Below are 22,223 nucleotides of genomic sequence, written 5' to 3' on the forward strand. Positions count from 1 at the left end.
GCACTGAACGCTGAGAGCCAGGGACTCTTGAACGGCCAACTCATCGGACCGTCCTGAAAGCAGCTGACTATCTCTGGGAGTGAGGAGGTTCCGAGCTACTATCGTAGCTGTTGTGGCGTCCTGCATCACGGAGTCTTCACCTGTAAGAGGACCGTTAGAAGATAAGAAAGAAGGGCGCCATACGTTACCTTGACGCGACACGCCCGTATCACTGCGGAGACTCAATTCTAAGCTAAGGTTCGATGGGTTTGCCATTTTTCAAAAGTGTTCAAAGAGAAGGGGTGGACGGAGTAAATTTTCAAAAGGGCCGGAGACGAGTATCAAGAATGGGAAATCTTCAGAGTGTGTAAGTTGGCACTGATTGATAGCTCTATAAAAAGCCAAGGCAACGCGTCCACTGATTCAAAAAGCCGGAATTTGAGGCGTAAAGTTCGGCGACGCTCCCTCGGTTTTTTTTCAGAAAACGCGTTCGACACGTGGAGGCCACCATCACAACTACACGTCTTTAGCCGACAAGCGCAAAGTTCGGCGACGCTTTCTCTGCTTTTCAGAAAGCGCATGCTCAGAAATCGAAGAGGCGTCTTCAAAGATCGAAGAGTCGTCACTATTTCAAAAAGCTGGATTTGCGGGATCAAAACGTTTGTCGACAAGGGTAAAAGAACAGTACCACCACTTGCTATTGGGAAATCCCTATATTTGTCGACTTTCATCTTTTATGGCAAGGCAAACCTGAAGAAAATGCCCGACTCTTCCTCACCTCTGAGGGCGCACTCCCAGCAAAGCCTTTCGAAACACTCAATTCTTTCTTCTTCCCCAAAGATGATACCAGATGCCTGGAGTACAGATGACCCAGGAGGAAGCAGCACAACAAATACATGTGCTGATTCATTCACCGCTTCTTCAAAAGCAAAGGTATCTCATATCATCAAGGTCAAAAGCAAAGGTATCTCATATCATGCTCTTTCCCTGTCTTTTCCTTTGTCTTTGTTATTACTTGCATGGCAAAGTGAAAGAAGCAATCAGCCGGCACTTGGAGTCTATCTAGACTCTATTCCCTGGTTGCTTACCTAGCTTTGCTGAGCTATCCTCTAACCCTCTTCAATACGAATTGGAGAGATTGAACAAAGAAACAGATAAGAGAATGAAGCTCAGACCTTCGGGGGAGACCAAAAGAAGCCTGCTGCCCAGTTCAAGAGTAGCACAAAGGAAAATCAACGATGGAGCAGCGCAGTTCAAGAGTAAGCCTGTGGAATCACAAAGATCTAAGCCTCAATGCAATTACCAAGGAGAAGATGGAATTTACACTCTATAACCAGATTTGTGTCTCTAAACTCTTCTCTTTGTTAGATACATTCTGCTATGTTTAGTATGTTTAGTTGCTGTTTATGTGTTTACGTTCGTTTGGTGTGCTTTTAAGCTTAAAACATTGAGGACAATGTTTGATTTAAGTGTGGGAGGGTAACTAAGTATATTTGATGCAAATTCGTTGGATTTTATCACCTATCACTTCACATGTTGTTTCTCACTGTTCTAAACTGTTTTAGTGTGTTTTGACTTAAAAATTCGAAAATCCCATAAAAATTTGAAAAATTGTTTTGAAAAACCCAAAAAGAGTTGTTTTAAAGTTGTTTTTGTGTGTGTGTTTATGTCTTAGGATACCTTCCAACACAATGATAAGGATTTGGTTTGTAAGTGCATGACTGTTAAAAAGAGTTATAAACATAGAGAAAAAGTTGATTTACTCTTGGTATATGCTTGGTTATGGTTATAATGTATGACTTCACATGCAATCATAAAAGAAAAATTCGTTTTTGTAACATGCTTGAAGGAAGGAACTCAAACAAACGCTACAACCCTGAAAGACTTGAGCCTATAACGTTCTTTAGAGAGTATAATCTGTGATTTCTTGTTTTCTAAAGTCGTTGCATGATCTCATTATTCTTTGCTTGGTTACTACTTAGAAGGCGTTTCATCATATAGTTCCAAATGCTAGAACTCATGCCCATTTCATTCAAAGCATGTTATTGATTTGCATAACACATATTCAAGAAGAAGTTGCGTAGTGACCACCACCATAGCCAAATAGCCTTACTTCCCATATTTCGTATTTGTTGTAAGTTTTAACCCCGTTGAGTTTTGTTTAGCCTGTATTCTTTGTTTACCCACATTTTCCTCACCTAGCCTAGTTTAGGACAATCCACACCCTTGTTCTTAAAAGATAGTGAGCATGACTTAAATGAATTCCTTTTTACATTATGCAAGAAAATGAGTGTGGGGGAAGGAATGCTTGTTCTTAAGTATGTTTTGAGACAGTAAAGAAAAGAAAAACAGAAAAGAAAAGAAAGAAAGAAAGAAAAAAAAAAAAAAAAAAAAGAGCTTGAAAAAAATGAAAGAATGAGTGATTGAAGAAAAGGTCCAAAAAGTGAATATGGCCCTAAGTTTTGTGTGACTTTCCCTTGGGTGTTCAAAGTTGACTTCTACGTTCTTAAGGGAATTCTAAGTGCCTGATTCAATACTTTGCTCACTATTGCTTTAAGAATGTTTGTTTATCCTTCACCTTTCATTGTTAGCCAATACCCAAGCCCCGTTACAACCCTTGACTTCTATCTTGATGTGTTGTGCATTTCAATTGTGGAGTTTGAACTTGGTATGAGCATATGGTGTCACTGGTTCTCGCGTCTAAGTAGTAGCATTCCATTCATGAGATCATATCTAAACATGCTTATTAACTCCAGAAATTGCGTTCCTTGTGATACATATATGTGAGTGTTCGTTTTCATATTTACATCAATCTTCTCACATATACTTAGTGTAGGGTGTGTAGTTAGAAAATCTGAGTGAAAATTGAGTGCATATCTTGTAAGGAATTGAGCAAATTCTCTAAGGCATGTTACTACATTCAAAACATGGTTTTAAATGCTTAATTGTGAACTAGTATGTGGTGACTATGATTAAGAATGTACTTAAGTGTGAAGATGACTAAAATCTGTGGGAATAATGATTTTTAACATGTCATGTGCATTGGAAATCCCTAAGACAGTTGTTGGAAGGTTTAGGTTGTGTTTTACTTGTTTTGTTTCGTTTCGTTTTGTTTTGTTTTTCTTTCTGTTTTGCTCGAGGACTAGCAAAAGATAAGTGTGGGGGTATTTGATAGGAGCATATTCATGCGACTTAAAAGGCTTGTTCTCGTGCATTTACGTTATGTTTCTCTAGTTATTTTAGTCCTTTATGCTTCTTTTGTGTGTTTTTAGGTTCTAAGGGCAAGGTATGCAAAAGGATGCCTTTTGGAGCATTTTGGAGCAAAATCGGACTTGGATTGGATAGCTTATATTTGGAGCAAAAGGAATGGACGAAATTAAAGACCAAACTATCATAACCACCTATCATTACTTATCATCACTTAACATATCATTCATTTATCACTTAACATATCATTCATTTATCACTTAGCATATCATTCATTTATCAATTATCAAACCATTCACTTATCACTCACCACATATCATTCATTTATTACTTAACATATCATTCATTTATCACCACATATCATTCATTTATCACTTATCATAACCATACACTTATCACTTATCATACTCATAATCATCTACACATTTCAACCATTTAAAACATTCCACATGCTTTCACAACTTAATTCACATGCACATTCATCCACCTTTCTCCAAAGAACATCTCACATGCATTTCCACCTTCCTACTTCATCATTTCACCACCTTCTCCATCTTTATTCCACATGCATTTATCATAATTCACCCTAGCTACCACCATTCACACACACATGCACTTATTCTTTCATCATTGAACCACCAATTCAACACATGCATTCACACACCCTTTAATCATCCCCCCTTTAAGTTATGATTTTATTTCCTAACCCTACATGCATTATTTATTAACTCTTCATCATGCATCCACATTCATTCCAACACAAAACACACACATGCACTTATTCTTTCATCATTGCACCACCAATTCACCCACATGCATTTCCATCCATTCACACCCCTTTAATCATTCTCCTAGCTATCATTCACATGCTCTCCCATCCATTCTCTCCCTATATAAACCACACACACTTCATTCATTTGCATCATTCAATTCATCCCACACTTCCATTTCATTCAATTCCATCTCTCCATTCTCACACCACAAATAAACACTTCCCCTTAGAATCCAAAAACCATCTTCCATTTCCATCACTCCCCACTCCATTCCACACTTCCATCCCCCCAACCAACTATCCCTAGACCTTATGCTACAATAAAGAGGAAGATAAGAGGGCCTAAACGTTCACACAATTCAAGTTTGAGTTGTTGGAATGTTTAGGTGTTTCTTTGATTTCAAAGTTTAAATTCAATTCTCTTTGTTTTGTACGTATGAGGAATGGAAGAGAAGAGTGCCTAAACGTTCATACAATTCAAGTTTGAGTTGTTGGAATGTTTAGGTGTTTCTTTGATTTCAAGGTTATGAAGAACTAAACCCCCTTTAGCTAGGGGGTAATTCGAAACTATGTTTATGTTTGTAATATGATTTGATTACTTTTAATTATGTTTCATAAGTTGTGAATTCAATTTGTTTAACTGTTTGATTGATAACCTATTTATGTATGTTTATTAAGAATGAACGCTTAATTTTCATGCATGAATTTGACGCTAGAATATAAGTGAGTTTCACGTAATAGTTATGAACTTATATTCACAAGTAGTGGAGGTTGCTTATAAACAATCGTGTTAAACATATTCTTGGCATAAGTTTCATGCAATCATAGTAACGAATGTCTCGTCAACACTTATAGTTTTCATGATGCTTAATGATTCTTGCTTGTATCTCTATTATGCAATTCATGTAGGGAACTTGTGAGGAATGCTTTGGATTGTCGTATGCAATCATCCAATTCATTAACTGAAGGAAAACTTGACGGTTAATTTAAGCGGACCTAATTAACCCGGGGCGTTGAGAATTCATGGTTTATTGAAAAGCAATTAGAAATCTTTTTATTATGCAAGTGTAACATGTGTGGAGATGAACCCCTTGGCTAGCATCCATTCATTCCATTTCATCAATTTCATATTTACATTATGTTTTAATTGCAATTTGTTCATTTAGTTTAATTCCGTCCAAAACTCAATCCCCCTTTACTTTATTGTTCAATTTAGTTAGAAATCATTTTAGTTTGTGTTTTTAAAGCATTTTGAGTCTTTCGGTTTGTCTTAGTGTTTTAACGTTTACTTTCACATTCTTTGAGTCTAGTTTAGTGTTTATATTGTTTTTACGTTTTTGAAGTCAAATCCAAGTGGTTAACAATCCCTCCTAATCCCCGGTCCAGAACGATCCCTACTTATACTTATACTACAATTGACAAAAAGAGGGTTTAATTTGTGTGCGTATAATTCTCGCATCAACCTGCGACATTGACTTTTAACAGGAGCATTCCTTTGGTTTGAGACTTGTCGCCGATGAAGTTGCTCATCGTAATCTCTAATGGTATGAGCTTGTCATTGGAGTGACGTAATGGCTTCATGATGGAGATCGGCATGATGTTGATTGTGGCTCTACAGTCGATAAACACCTTGGAAATGAAATATCCTTCAATATGAGCCATGCCGTATAACAGCTTTAGATGTTGGAGATTAACAGAAGGAGAATAGGGGAACAATTCGCCCAGGGCTGCCCTAAGTTTATCATCTTTACTGATTTCCTTATCTTCCTCAGTAACGATGAAATCTACTTGTGTCGTTTCTTCGACAACCACGTCCTCATCCAAAAAATTTGACTGATGGGTTCTTGGTTGAAATTTAGCTGGGAGAACATGAACCATGCTGATTTCCATGTGCTTGAAGATCGAAGGGCCCATCAGGTCTTGGTCGTCGACTTCCAGATTAGGAGATGTATTAGTCTTTAGAGTGTTTTCAACCGGATTATTTATCGCCTCGGTATGTACCTGCTCTTGGGGCGCGTTGACTGAACCTATTTCATTCTGGTTATTGTCCTCGAGCTTGTTTATTGCCGAAGAGTGATTTTGTTCTTGTAATGCTCTACGGGCTCATTCTTCGTAGGCGATTCGGGCGTTCCTTGTGTCCAAGTATGCATCTAAACGAGCCACACGATTTTCCTCATCGGCCGTAAGGCTGAAAAGAGACAGGGCTGAGAAGACTTCGAAATGATATTACAGGTGCTGAAGGTCTTCTAGTGAAAAAGGTAGCTCGGCGGTGTCTATATCTGTGTATGGGTCGAGCTGGAATCTAGCTTTTATTGCCGAATCGATGGTTTTTTGAATAATTTGTTCAGCATCAGGGCAAGTTAATGCTAGGTCGAGGGCTTCTTGACATGCCTTGGGCAGTCCGTGCAAGTCATTGGTGAAATATTTCTTATAAAATTCTCGCATGTACTCTAAGGATTCATGGAGGAATGAAGGGTGTAGATTGCGCTGTACTTTTATTAACGGTTCCTGCGGTGGTAACAGGGGAAACTTACTTCGGCCTCTTGTTTAAAATGCTTAAGACGAGCTTTCATCTCTCCAGGCCGAAGAAGGAGCTTGATGCATTTCTCGGACTCTTCAATGGTGGTTTCAAAGTCGCGATCAACTGCCTTTTTTTCTTGAAATAATTCGGCCATAATGGTCGGGGTAGGTTGGTCATCGCCGCTTTCTACGGCCTCTTTTGGCTGCCACCGGGTAGTCGAATTAGTGTGTGCTTCTTGTCGTCGAGCCATGCAGTTTATCCACTGCCGTCGATGTTTTTGAGATTTGGATAACGTCGTATACATACCAGTCGGAGAATTGTAATTGTACCAACGTTGATCGCATGGCTTAGGTGGCTGATGCGAGAATTATACGCACACAAATTAAACCCTCTTTTTATCAATTGTAGTAAGTACGTAAGTAGGGATCGTTCTGGACCGGGGATTAGGAGGGATTGTTAATCACTTGGATTTGACTCAAAAACGTAAAAACACAATATAAAACACTATACTAGACTCAAAGAATGCAAAACTAAACTTTAAAACACCAAAACAAACCAAAAGACTCAAAACAGCACCAAAACACTCAAAACTGCCTTAAAAACACTTGCTGGGTAGTTTTGAGCACTTTGAGTACTTTGGACGAATTTGGGTAACAAATTGAATCAAAACACTTATAAACACAAACCAAAACACTTTCTAACTAATTTGAACAATACAAAGACTCAAAGGACTCAAAACAAGTTCAAAAGACTCAAAACTGCCTAAAAACACTAACTAGGCAGTTTCTGACCTTAAACCCAAATTTGGACGAAATGAAGTTGTAACTTGACTCAAGACTCTTAAAAACACAAACTAAATTGATTTCTAACTAATTTGGACATTAAAGTAAGGGGGGATTGAGTTTTGGACGAAATTAAACTAATTGCACAGATTCTAATTAAAAACAGAATGTAAATATGAATGTGATGGATTTGAATGGATGGGATGACTAGCTAAGGGGTTCATCTCCACACATGTTACACTTGCATAATAAAAAGATTTCCAATTGCATTTCAATAAACCATGAATTCTCAACGCCCCGGGTTAATTAGGTCCGCTTAAATTAACCGTCAAGTTTTCCTTAAGTTAATGAATTGGATGATTGCATACGACAACCCAAAGCATTCCTCACAAGTTCCCTACATGAATTGCATAATAGAGATACAAGAAAGAATCATTAAGCAACATGAAAACTATAAGTGTTGACGAGGCATTCATTACTATGATTGCATGAAACTTATGCCAAGAATATGTTTAACGCGATTGTTTATAAGCAACCTCCACTACTTGTGAATATAAGTTCATAACTATTACGTGAAACTCACTTATATTCTAGCGTCAAATTCATGCATGAAAATTAAGCGTGAACTCTCAATAAGCATACATAAATAGGTTATCAATCAAATAGTTAAACAAATTGAATTGACAACTTATGAAACGCAATTAGAAGTAATCAAATCAAAATGCAAGCATAAACATATATTTCGAATCCCCCCCTAACCAAGGGGGTTTTAGTTCCTCATGATACAAAACAAAGAGAATCAAAGAAACGCCTAAACATTCCAACAACTCAATCTTGAATTGTATGAACGTTTAGGCCCTCTTCTCTTCCATTCCTCATTCGTACAAAACAAAGGGTATTGAAATTAAACATTGAAATCAAAGAAACACCTAAACATTCCAACAACTCAAACTTGAATTGTATGAACGTTTAGGCCCTCTTATCTTCCTCTTCGTTGTAGCACAAGGTCTAAGGATAGTTTGATGGTGTGAATGGTTTGGGGAGTGGTGAAAATGGAAGGATGGTGTGTTTGAATGAATGAATTTCTGAATTGGAAGAGTGTGTGTTTTGTGGCTGCAATGGATGCTTATTTATAGGTGAAAAAGAGGGAATATGACAGCTAGGTTATGATGATGAATGCATGTGCAAAGTTGGTTGAATGATTATGATTGCATGTGGCTGATTTATGAAGGGAATGCATGTGGATTAAAGTGGAATGACAGCTAGGTTATGATGATGAATGCATGTGCAAAGTTGGTTGAATGATTATGAAGCATGTGGGTGGAAATGCATGTGGAATGGCTGATTTATTTGTTGGGAAAGCATGTGAATTAAAGCTAGGGTGAATGATGATGATGGGAGAGCATGTGGGTGCAGCTATGGTGGGAATTTTGGGTAGAAAATATCCTAAGGCTTTATTACTTAGTTTAGGAAAGGATGTAACTCATTTGATTAGGAATCCTCTTCAATTTCGTCCATTCCTTTTGCTCCAAACGTAAGCTATCCATTCCAAGCCCAATTTTGCTCCAAAATGCTCCAAAATGCACCTTTTTGCTTCCTTAGCCATATGAACCTAGAAACACACGAAAATGGCATAAAGGACTAAAATAACTAAAGAAACATAACGTAAATGCACGAGAACAAGCCATTTAAGTTGCATGAATATGCTCCTATCAGTGGCTTGAAGGTTTTTTGACCCACTGATGAACTCGAACTGCTGGAGTTACACGAGTAATAATCTTCATTATAGAATGACGCATCAAAGTCAAGACATCGTCTGACTAGGGTTACGTCTTTTGCTTGTACCTGTGGGTCGAGCCTCTCAACCACTTACCGTCATTGCCCGGCACTAAGTTCCTTCAGTGGTTTTGTTGCGGCCGTGAACGGCAGACATGAAGTTGGAGCTGGAGATGTTCTCTTTTTAGGTTCAATCCGTGTTTTATAGTGGTTGCACAAAACTATTGATTCATCAGTTGCAGCAGACATAGGTTCAACGATGTCCAGCCTTGAAGCCTCCGTGGGTGGTGCATTTGAAAATAAATCAATCTTGAGTCTCGGCTGACCACCCTGCTTATGGACATACTGTATCGGGATGAATTCGGCCTTCCCTTTTCCTTTGTTTTTAGGGAGATGAGCATTCACCATTCCAATTGTCGTCGAGGGAAAGGGATTGACATCAACCGCTATCTGTTTCTCAGGAAATTTTAACTTGCCTTTCTCAATCCAACTTTGAATCGCATCACGGAACACGACGCAATTATTGGTAGCATGCTTGTTTGAATTATGGTACTTGTAATATGTTTTGCCTTTCAATTCCTCGGCCTTAGGAATGTTGTGTCCTGGTCGAAGTTTTATGATCTTTGTTACCAACAACTGGTCGAAAATTGCATTGGCCTTGGTGATATCGAAAGTATAAACTTTTGATGTTTTAATCATCTATTCAGAGGCTGAGTGGGTTTTGGCATCTTTGGGACTGATTTGAGCTAATGCCTTGCAAATGTATGGTTTATTTATCACTATTTGAGCTGCGTCCACGCTGGCGCATTGGGAATCCTCGCTTTCGGCCAATGCATAGCTGACCGTGGGATTCTTGTATATCGTTCCTCGGGATGAAGAATTTGATATTTTTTCCTCTCAAAGTAAATAATCATACTGCTCAATGTGCTAAGCAAGTTCTTATATATCTCGGATATTTGCCCCAGGAATTTCTGTTGTATTCTACGTCCAGGCCGTTTAGAGCAATTCTGATGAATTCAACTTCAGGGAGAGGTACTTGGCACCAATTCCTAGCCGACTTGAACCTTGTTAAGTATTCCATTGGTGATTCGTCTGAAGCTTGAGCCATCCTAGCCAACGATGAAACAAACATTTCCATCCCTAATCGATAAAATTGTTCATGGAATTTCTTGACTAATTCCTCCTAACTCTAGACGGATTCGGTGGGAGGTTAATATACTAAGCAAATGCTGAACCTGTTAGTGAGAAGTTGAAAAATTGTAGTTTATGGAAGTCGTTATTAACATCCCCACATTGTGCAGTGAACCGGGCTACATGTTATAACGAAGATAAGGACGATTCTCCGGTGAAAAAACTGAAGTCCGGGACCTTGAAGCCTTTAGGATATTCGAACTTTTCTACATAAGCCGGGTACAGATGGATGAACTTTGTGAACTTTGGCCCTTTTTTTGAAGGCCAAATTGATCATCATTTGGACCTCGGTCATATTGACGGATGCTGCTTCTTCTCCTTGGTCAGGTCCATCAGATCTACTGCTTGATCCGCCTTTTTTTCCAAGTCAATTGGTTGGAGCCGTGCAGATCCTTTCTCGGCTTGCAATGAAACATTCTTAAGGGGAATCTGTCGAAGTTGGCCGACATAGCCATCTTCGAAGGCTGTACTGACCAGTAGTTTAAGCAACCTGGTCTGTGAATCACGATTGCTTTAAGCAAATTATTCATTTTCTGGCCAATTGACTGCTCGACCTGCCAAGACTGCTTATCTAGTCATCTTCGACGAAACGACCTAGTTGGCGGATCAGAACCTTCCGCACCATCTTTGTCGCAATCTTCCATTATTCATTCGACAAAAATGCCTACCATTTGGTTGGGAATTTCTGGGTTGCGAGGCTGTCCGCCGAGACAAATTTCTTTCTCTCGATGTGTCGCACTTGTAGCCTCAGGTGGCATAACAATGAAGGGATTTTGTACCTAAGACAAATCTTGTCCAGGGCCTTGTACTAGTAAGTCAATTGTTGACTTTCCAATGATTGTTTTCTTCTTTACTGATCGTGTCTCAATGGTTATGAACTCCGAAGGTCTAGCACAAGGTCCCATTGGACGTGCCAAAATGTTGACCCTAAAAATTACAAAACCTACATGGTGCGCATGCCGAGTAATTAATAAGCTAACTACGTCATTCAATTGAATACAGGATGTGGCAACTCGTCGGCCGATCTCGACGGAGGAGTAAAATTTGTTGATGTTGCATTGAGCGCATTGTTAACTTCTTTATCCTGCGGCTGCGGCCGAGGAAAGAACAAATCTCGGCCTTTGGATTCTCAAACCTGAAGACAAGGTTGCTAGTTCTGCGAAGTTCACAAATTGTTTGCGCCGGATTCGGTCACAATGATTATATACGTGAGAGTATAAGCACATCGAATTGACACTAGACTGTACGGACACAAGTATTCAAAGGTGATGTATGTCTTGATGGTAAATGTGGTTTGACCGTCAGAATGCCGAACTCTGAAACTCACTTATGATTATCTAATCATAAAATTACTCGGCGTTCAATGCGTCGAATGTCGTAACTCGTAACACCTTACTTCGTCGAGAAGACTAATAAGATGACCTCTGTTAATAAGGATTCGGAAACCCTTCTCGACCGAGACTTGGATAGGTAACCAGTCGGCCTTGACGTAGTGCTGTTTATCCAAACTGAAGGTGCTCCTCGGTCGGCTGATTCTACAGCAGCAGTGCTTTTTATCCAAACTGAAGATGTTCGCCGATTGCCTTCACAATGCTATTTATCCAAATTGAAGATGTGTCGGTGGAAAAAGAAAATAAAAAAATCTGAAGTTGTTTGAGAGGTTTACGTAGGGCAATTGTATGTTGAATTGGAGATCCCTGAATTGCACCCTCCTTTCTTTATTTATAGCAACAAGAACAAATCCTAACCATACTTGAACTAGGACTCCTTACCCCAGTCCATCTTATCTCGGCCAATCCCACTTCTATTAGGATTTTGAATTCAACCTCTTACTAGGCCATATTCAGTTCTACTTTTTGGTATCCTTATCTGGTCGAGAATCCTTACTGCATCAGGACTTAACCACTTCATTCATTTGCTTCGCAGTAGAACCCACCTACTTCCTATTCATCTAGAATATTCTTTTCCAAACAGGGCTTGGCCGACTTTTAGTTCGGCGGCCCATGAACCGGCTGGTTTGTAGAAATCCTCGAACAGAGCTTCTGGGCCTAGAACAATTCCATACTCGGCCCAACCCAATAATTTTAGGGCCAAACAGAACTTCTTAAAATTCCCTTGGCTTGAACCTTCACTAGAGTGCTTCCTTTTTTTGTTATTATTTGACCCACCCTCCATAATGTGTGCCTTGTCTTGCATAAGTTGACTGTTAGACTTCTTTTCAGAGTAACGATTATCCTCCTCAATCCTTAATCTTACGATTAAACCCTCAAGTCCCATCTCTTTGCACTTATGCTTAAGATAATTTTTGAAATCTTTCCAAGCAGGAGGTAATTTTTCAATTACTGCAGCAACTTGAAAGGTCTCACTTAGCGACATCCCTTCAGCATGTATTTCATGAAGAATAAGTTGTAGCTCTTGGACTTGATTAATAACCTTCTTGGAGTCTGTCATCTTGTAGTCAAGAAATCGACTGACCACGAATTTTTCATGCCAACATTTTCAGTCTTATATTTCTTGTCAAGAGAGTCCCATAAGGCTTCTGCATTTTTAATTGGACTATACACATTGTATTGCATTGAGGATATAATTCTTGCATAGAAAATCAGAATGGTTCCATGCATCTACTGCAGCCACTTCTTCTGCGGTAGTTCCACACATAGGTGCATTTTAGTCAGAAACTTTGCCAAGTTCAGAGTGGTGAGGTAAAATAACATTTTCTGTTGCCACCTCTTGAAGTTTGTCCCATTGAACTTCTCAGGCTTCTCACCATGATTGGTGGAAGATGGGATCACCACGGGAACTACACTCGCAACTAACGTGCTGCCCAGTTTACTAGAAGAATTACTAGTATCATCCATTTTCCCTTAAAAGAGAAAATTACACAATTCAATATATTATAAGTAAAGTAAAAAAAACAACAAAGTATTTAGGAAACAAACATACGTTAATTTCTTAATACTATAACCCACTGTCAAATAAACAGTTCATGAACATAACCTTAACGCTCTGGCTTCACAAAATTAAAATTTAATGCAAGGCAAAGATGTAACCAACTAATCAAGAATATAATAATTATTTTTGCAGTAAATAAAACAAAACCACCGCTTCATATGCACGATTAGATACCGACCATTCTCCCATAAAGTTAATCACAACCAAGTATTACTAGCGTGATAATTTAATTCTCATACAAACATAGTAATCAGTCCAAGAACTTGTCTTAAGTTGTTGGGAAAAGCTATGGAAAAACTGCTATATGTTTTATTATAAACTATTAAATAACACACAATAGAATCTCTATAAATGCAAGAAGAACAATGTATAGAAGAACTTTAAGAGATCGATGCTAGAATTTGATTCTATAGCCTTAAAACAAGATTACCCTTCAGTGGTGCCTCAAGGTTTGCGTTGGCAAATGTCTCCCAGGATACATTGATCTTTCTCTTTGCAGAAGTAGCACTCCAATCTACAAAGAACAGCGAACCAAAAGTGTGTAAAACTCTCTTTATCAGACACTGAACTACTTTAATTTCTAATTGATTTCTAGATGCAAAACTATATCTAAAATACTTGATTTGGTGGTCTATTTATAGGCCTTGACATGCCCCATTTTCAAAGGTTGTGTCTGCTTCCAAAAGACAAAGGATGCAATCTTTGTTCAACAGTCATATCCCAACCTTGTGGAAAAGTTGGAGGAAACCGTTTCGGTTTCCGAGTGATTCGAACAAAATTAGGCGTCTGATAGTTAGTATTAGTGCCCACATGTATCAGTGCCTTTTTAACCAATGTGTCTTTCGAAATTCTTGTTTGAATTCAAACAAGAACCAGTCAAACCCATGTCCACTTTCATACCAAGATAAAACTAAAAAGAACTATTGCAGACTGCTAATATATAGCCAATTCAAGACTAGCCCATTTTTTCTAGTTCAATTTCCATTCACTTAAATATTTAATATTAATAATACTAATATTTAAATTATTAAATTTCTAACATCGCACGCTCGGAATCATATAAAACGCGGGGTTTGGAGTCGTTGGGGACTCTCTTGAGAGACTCGGCCATGCAAAAGCTTTAGAAAATTATAGCTGTCACTGTGACCCAATAAAGAAAGACCACCGTTCTTTTATTTCCCAAAAAGCGAATTCATAAATTCATACATTTTCATCACATGAAACCATTCAAGAAGCTGACATCCGTCGTCGGTCGTCTTGTAACTTTTTGGCTTTCTGATACAGACGACTAAAGGTCATCAATTTTTGAGTTCGATTGATATCTGGTTGGATCATCGTATCATTATTACCGGCGCAAGATGAAGTTGTCGCCGTGGCTGGGTGGGGGAACAAGGAGGTTTCACGTGAAGGTGAGCCAATTGAAGCTGCAAGGGTTTAATTTTGAGAAGGAGAAAGATAGAGTTGGTGTGATTGAGGTGAAATGGAAAGGGTATAAGCCTGGAGGGCCTGGAGTTTTGGTTCCATTCTACGGAAGAAGTTCGTCGAGGCATCTGAGAAACTACACCAGCCATAGATTTTTGAGTCGTCAAGTCATTGAATGGGATGACGAATTTCAGAACCTCTGTAATTTTGGGTTGAAGCATGGTGGTAACTTTAGTCCTTGGGATTTGACTTTTACCCTGTTACACGTAAGTTTCTAATCTTTTTATTTTTAAGCATTAATGGGTTTGTGTTTGTTTACTCTGTATGTGGTTCTGCTTCTGTTTGTTAAATATTTGAAATTGATTATTCTTTTGCGTTTATGAATTTCAGGGAGAGAGTACAGAACAGAAGAGTAATATGGCGGTTTTCGGGACGGTTTCGTTGAATCTGGCAGAATTGGCATCGACAATGGAGTCTCAGATTCGGAGGAAGCTCTCTGTTACTTTGAAAATGGAGGGGACGACCGCCTGCGAAGCTACCCTTTTGGTAAATTAACTTCATTTTTTCTATTTTTTTTAATTTTTTTTTAATTTCTGGTAATTAAGTTAATTAATTGCAAATTTACAGACAAGATTAATCCGGTTTTCCGTTATTTAGTCATGTATAATTTTACCTAAACAAAGTTACATTTCTTAATTGTGAAATCTATGCTTAATTAGCTGTTTTAAATCCCATTTAAGGCAAAGCCAGTTTATTAGATTATCTGTTCTTAATTGGGTAATATTAATGACCAGAATTGTTTTCCGCTCGACTTTTTTTCATTCATCTATTCGTTTCATTATTAGTAACACCACTACATATTAATCACGTATGACTAATTATTTCATAAATGTGAAGAACTATACTAATAAATAAGTACATGTGTTATAATTTTAATTCATTGATAATCTCACGTAGCAAATGTAACAACGGAAAGTTTCTCTGACGTACCAAGTGACTCATAGTTCATACATTTTGATAAATCTTTAGTAATTAAATTAATAATCCAGTCATTTTATTTCTTTGTAAGCTTATGGACTTTGAATGTTTGATGGTGCCCGCAGGTTTGTCTAAGCTTTGCTGAGGTCAGAAACTCGCATGGCTCGGTAGGACTCGGTCAAGACTTGGCCGAGTCAGACAAGGGGAAGTTGACTCGAAGGGTAAGCTACTTCAGGAGCTTTAGAAAGTCAAGCAATGAGAGGAAGAGTCGTGGGGACCGAGTCACGAGTGACTGGCACGAGTCATTCTTGCCTGACTCAGAAGGGTCCCCGGGGAACGGACTCATATCCAGTGATGTCAATGCAGACTTGAATTCAAGGGGTGAGTCGGGATCGTTCCCGAGTCACGAGACTCAGTTTGACTCGAGGGAGAAGAGCTGGTTCTTGAGGAAGAGGAAGTGGTTGAATGGTAGACCGCCTAGGAGAAAAGTGGAGCCCTTTGTCGAGAAGACCAGTAGGGCTGTTGACAATATTCTCACCGATTCTGTAAAGGTATTATATGTTACATTTGTGAAGTGTTGCTATTTGAATTGCATTTAGTAGGAGAAAAACTTACGTGTAACGGGTTTAATACAACTTTGTATCTACATTGACTTACCGAGAGGATATTAAACATGTTGCATGTGGGTTTTGCTGTCAGTCATTGCTATAGTTTAAATAGTTTTAGGGTTTGTTTGAGACTCTTTGTAGTAAGCACTTTTGCTAGAATAGTGAAACTTTTATTTTAAGACGAGACACTTCCTAAAAAAGCACCTGGAGATGCTTTCCTAGAAAGTGCTTGTTTGACCTAGAAGCGCTTTAAAGTTTTTCTACCTTACATAGATAGAAGCGCTTTTGGCTTTCAGAAAACAATCTTCGCCTTTTTAGCTTTGCTATAGATCAATGCTACTTATCAAAAAGATAAAATGATGCTCCAAATGTTAGCTCATCTGCCTTTTCTTTTTCTTCAGGAATCAAATAGTACTGCTGAATATTCTTCACAATCAGATCATGTACTTGGAAATTGCACCACAAGTAGATGGGAAGAAAAGGAAGTAGAAAGCAGAGATGGGCAAGCAAAGCTCACGACCAATGTGTTCTTTGCCTCCTTTGATCAACGGAGTGAAAAGGCCGCCGGAGAGAGTGCCTGCACAGCGCTAGTTGCGGTTATTGCGCACTGGCTGCATTTGCATCAACACTTGATGCCTACAAGATCCAAATTCGACAGCCTCATCACACAAGGTTCCTCAGAGTGGCAAAAACTCTGCAGCAACGAGACCTACATAAACTTATTTCCCAACAAACACTTCGACCTTGAAACAGTTTTGGAAGCTGATCTTAGACCTCTCGATGTCTCGCCTGAGAAATCCTTTATCGGATTCTTCAGCCCCGAGAAGTTCGAGAGCTTGAAGGGACTCATGTCGTTTGATGACATATGGAATGAAATAAATAAAAACACAAAGTCTTACGAACCGAGGATATACATAGTAAGTTGGAACGACCACTTTTTCGTTCTGAAGATTGAAGCCGATGCATACTATATCATTGACTCTTTGGGTGAGAGGCTCTTTGAGGGGTGTAACCAGGCATACATACTAAAATTCGACGATTCGAGCATCATGCATGGGAAAACAAAGAAAGTAGAGGATGATTCAGAGGAAAGATTAGAAGTAATATGCAGTGGAAAAGAGTGCTGTAGACAGTTCATTAAAAGATTTCTTGCGGCAATACCACTTAAGGAGCTTGAGGAGGAAGAGAAAAAGAGTGCAGCTTCTATTTTACCTCTACACCGGCATTTGCAGATCGAGTTCCACTACACCTCCTCCTCCTCCTCGTCATCTTCATCATCGTCATCATCGTTGTCCACCTCCGCCTCCTCTTTGTCGACATCTTCGACTTCTTCCACTTACTCTCTTCTCAGGTGAAGAGTGACTAGAAATCAAGTAGCTGAATTGTACAGAAGGGTTTGATTCCTTCACATTTTCTGACATATTGAAACTAGGTAGAAAGTTCAATGAGATGTAACCGAAAAAAAAAATTCAGTGAGATTCCAATTCTGAAGATTCCAATTTGTGGTATAACCTCGAGAACAACTAACATACAACTAGAACGCTAAAGTAACAATACTCTAAACCAATCATACAATATCATATAAAGTTAAAACACATAGCGGAGCGTGATAAGCTTGAGATGCTGTCACCTACGTCCCAGCTTCTAGTTAGAGGAATACGTTGAAACAAAGAAAGATCAGCGTTTGTTTTGACCCAACCAAAATGACTCAAGGGGGAACACAAAAGATGGGCTCTTTACAAAGATTAGTCACCACTAGTGCAAAGTTGCAATTGAAACAAAGATCCCCATCCAGTCATTTTCTGTGATAATTATTTTCCCTTTACTAAAAAAGAAAATAAGGGTCCACAGCCACAGCCACAGCCACAATAGCATAATAACTTGAGATAATGGATGTTTAAAGAGACAAACTTCTTTGTCCCCCACTCACCCTCACCCTCACCCTCACCCTCACAAAAAAAAATCCCCATCAATTTTGTTTTGCTTACCCAAACAAAAAAATCCCCATCAATTTTTTTTTGCTTACCCAAAATTTTCCTAATAGGCCTAATCAGAGGTTGGTCCATAACCTTATCTGTGATGACTAATACTAATTAATCAACGATTATTATTTTAAACAGAAAAGTTTAGGTTTGAGTCGTGTGTGTCCTCCCTTTTCAAATAGATCCCATTTCTGATCTCCAAATCTCCAAACACAATCCAAACTAGGAATACTTTCCCGCACCGGTTGCATGAAACATGGAACGGGTATCTCATATTTGCTACATCAAGTGAGCTGCACATGACTATAAATGTGAGACAATCATTTCATAACAACCGGTGCAAGAAAGTTTTTCTACCAGAATAGTCCTATGAATTAACAAATCAGAATCTTCATGAAGTTTATTTAATTAACACTTCACACCATAACTACTTAAAGTTCTATGTTCTAGAAAGCATCATGCATAACGTAGCACTATTTGTACGTAGCAGATTAGAAGTCCATTCGCTCATCTAATCTATGCTTTAATTCACAATTTACATTTCATCGCTTAAAACACTACGAGAGCAGCTAAGTTCATTACCATGTAATCTAGCTAGGAAGTACATCGAGATTGCAAAAAGAAGCTTTTGGCAAAACATTCGCTAAGCCAGTGTCAAAATAATGAAAAACCAACTTTACTAAAGCAACAGTTAGTCTACAAACCTCCATTCCTCATGCTTCCATTCAAGTGGCTGAAAGGAAGCTCCGGCTGCCTACAATATTTAGAATCCTCTGTTGGGTGATGAAAAGCTGCCTTCCGCTTTCTTGTTGCTGCTTGCGTCGATGCAAATTTTTGCCGTCTTTAACTTTGACGAAAAAGCACCTGCAAAACAATCAACACCTTTGATCAAGGACCTAAGCCTCACGCACCCACAAGGTGTTTTTTGGGGTGGGGGGGGGGGTGGAGAGGGGGTTATGGAGAAATATTCTCAAGATATTAAATAGGAAATAATATCTTGGGATAATGGAGTAATTATCCCTAATTGATTTAAATTGGGATTACTTACTTGATTGGAGTCAATCTTCAATTGGGAATGTATTAAAGATAGAATTTGGGTAATTAATCCTTATCTATAATACTTTGACTTTTCCTTATCAATGGCAGGTGAGCTGTGGGCAGTCATATTTACCTGTTGAGACCTTCAGGGGTGTAAGATGCACGTGGGAGTATCTGAGGAGCCTGCCCATTTATTGAGGGCAATCTTGTCTTTCTTGAGCAAAGGTTCACGTGTCGCCTTTAGAATTTTTGGGATTATTTTAGGCTTCACAAATGCCCCTACACCTGCTGGGTTGCATGTAGGAAAAAGGCAGTAGGTGTAGGAATCCCAAGTTGCAAAGGCTTGTAGAGTTGTTTCCCAATTTGAACTTGATCTCCTTTCTTGATTTGGAGATAGACTTCTTCTAGGAAAAGGAAACCAATTGCCCCCAATACCTATTTAATTTTGCCTTAGGCAGGGGATTAAATAAATTTGGAGAGCAATCATCATTCCAACAAGGAAGAGAGAAACCAGAGAAAAATTTTCCCCTCCCCTAGCTTTCTTCTTCTCTTGCCCTTGCAAAGAGTCATATTTCATTGTTGTTGTTCTTCTTCGTGCCGCACCAAGGTAAGAAAAATTTGAATTTTCTTCTTCTTGATTTTTTGGGAGTCTTGGGACTTGAAAAATTGGCTCAATAGGGGCCGAGGATGTGTGAAACACGTGGCAAGGGTGCCAAAGGGCTGGTGGTGGTGCATCACGGGGGTTGGTTGGCCTGGGCTAGGTGTTCGGCTTGGTTCGGCAGAGGTGACATGCGCGCTAGGCGCAAAGATGCCAGTTTGTGTTGAGCCTCCATGGCTATTGGGCATGGGCCTATGCAGGCGAAAGGAGAGAGTGTGGGAGAGACCGGCGTAGGCTAGTTCTCGGGTCCTAGTGCCTTGGGCCTTGTTGGAGCCCGCTAGGAGCGAAAGAGGAGAGAGGAAGGAGACATGGGCCTCTTCTTTTTGTTGGGCTGAGCGGTGCGGGCCGCATGCATAGATGACCAAAGGCCTTTGGGCCATGTTGCACGAGACAGGGAGAGCCGGGTCTGGGCCGTAGAGCCTGCCTTGCTACTGGGCTCCTGCGGTTTAGGCCCATGCTAAAAGAGAGAGAGAGAGAGAGTGAGGGTGAGTTGGGTTGTCTGGCTTGGCGCTAGGGTGCTGGGCTCTGTGGTCATTTTTTTTATTCTCTTCTCGCGAGCTGCCTTCTAAATATTTTTTTTGTACTTTTTGCATAAATTTTGAGATGTCTTCCTCTGATCGCAAAAGTGACAAATACTGTCCACCTTTGTACTGTCAATGTGGTTCTTACAACAAGATGGCCCTCGTCAAGGCTGCACATGTCAAGATCAATTTCTATGAACTGTTTTGGGATTTTCTTTAGACACACAAGTATACGATTCTGTCAGGAGTTCACGTCAAGCGGGTGAAGGATGATAGTGGCAATGAATTTTGTGGCGAGGGTGCCACTGCTAGAAAGAGGGCTATCAAATTCCATCCGTATTACTTTGTGTTGGGATTTACTTTTTCCATGTGGCATTTTTTTCAGGAGGTGATCTGCTCTATGAAATGCGTGCCTGCTCAGTGCTCCTCGAATGCAGTTCATGTGATGGTGGGGTTCTCAAACTTGAGCAAGTGCTTTGATCTTGGTTTAACCATAAATAAGTTATGGTACTTATTTGAAATTGGCCATAAGGAAGGTGTGGGGCAACTGAGGTCACACCATAAGTTGCTTGATGATTCCTGCAAAGATGATCATGAATGGGCAAGAGACACCTTGGAGGTTAGTGGAGAGTTGGAGTCTGACTCTTCTCCTACGCTGCATGTTCCAACTGTCTTTATCAGTGGTATGTGAACTGCTTTATTCCTAGCTTGCTTGAATTTTTGTTGAGTTGCTCCATGACTTCAGTTTACTGATCGTCCTTCTTACTTTGTGTAGATTTAGAATTTGGCTCAACTCTAAGAACTTCGGCGGATATGAAGAAAGGGCACTTCGTCTTGGGCATTCTTGTTGTGTACTGTGAGTGGTGTTGGCTGCTCAGTTATCTTCGTTGGGAGAAAGACGGGCTGCCTCCGAAGGAAAAGATGAAACAGATAAAGGATAAGGTGCTTACTCGTCCGATAGTTGCTGTAGAGCCTACTGCTAATGAGGGTGGAAAGAAGAGATCTTCCTCACCTGCTTGTGAGCCTTTGGTTGAGAAGAAACTAAGGACCTTTTCTGCTGTTTCCAAGGGCTTGTCTATTGCTGAGAAGCTTGCCATCAATTTGACTATTCCCAAGGGGACTAAAAAAACCATTAAGTCAAAGCCACCTACTGCTCCAAAGGTAGCCACGACCATTGCTGAGAGGATTGCTCAGCGGAAACGTTCGGTGATGCCCCTGGTGTTTAGGTTTGTGTCGAAGTGCTCATAGGGAGCTAAGCTCGGTTCAGCTTCTGAGAGGCTCGCCGTTATGAAGATCGGGATGGTAGATTCTGCTGCCAAGGTAGTGCCTGGGCCTATTCCTCATTCTGTTGCAACTGATTCGTTTATTGAGAAAGGGAAATCTACTCACACGGGCAGTTGTGAGAGATCCACTGAGTTTGAGGCTAGAGAGTTTCCTGAGGTTTGTGCACTGCTAAAGGCTGACCTACTTGAGGACGTTGATTCATGTGCCAAGTTTGTTGATGGTGTTGGGAAAGTTGTCATTTGCTCAGACTCTTTTGCGAAGCGTCCTGCCTACTCAAGGAGGTTCTCCCTGATTGTTATAATGCATAAGACTTTGATCTTGGCAGTTGAGTTTATGTGCATTGATCACGATGCTATCAAGTGTACTAAGGAGGCTAAAGTGGTGCTGACGGCTGAGCTTCGCTTAACTGTTGAAAAGATCGAGAGGCTTGAATCTAAACTTGCCGTTTTGAAGGGGTCTGATATTGTTGCCCCTACTTCTGTGCAGTTGGAGACCGCTCATCAAGAAGTCGTCCACTTGAAGGCTAAGCTTAGTACGACTCAGGCGATGTTG

General features: G+C 39.7%; 1 protein-coding gene across 1 annotated transcript; it reads left to right on the forward strand.

Moving 5' to 3' along the window:
* The first annotated feature begins 14,294 nt into the window (after positions 1-14,294).
* LOC125475611 lies at positions 14,295-17,626 on the forward strand. The gene is made up of 4 exons (XM_048580589.1): positions 14,295-14,868; positions 14,993-15,148; positions 15,706-16,131; positions 16,590-17,626. Exons 1-4 carry the CDS (start codon positions 14,539-14,541, stop codon positions 17,541-17,543), a joined length of 1,866 nt encoding a protein of 621 aa, XP_048436546.1. The 5' UTR covers positions 14,295-14,538; the 3' UTR covers positions 17,544-17,626.
* The last annotated feature ends 4,597 nt before the right edge of the window (positions 17,627-22,223 follow it).

This window comes from the organism of the source record quoted next, unplaced genomic scaffold, assembly GCF_019419815.1.
Source record: "Pyrus x bretschneideri cultivar Hongxiangsu unplaced genomic scaffold, Pyrus_bretschneideri_v1 Contig15, whole genome shotgun sequence".
Classification (NCBI taxonomy): domain Eukaryota; kingdom Viridiplantae; phylum Streptophyta; class Magnoliopsida; order Rosales; family Rosaceae; genus Pyrus; species Pyrus x bretschneideri.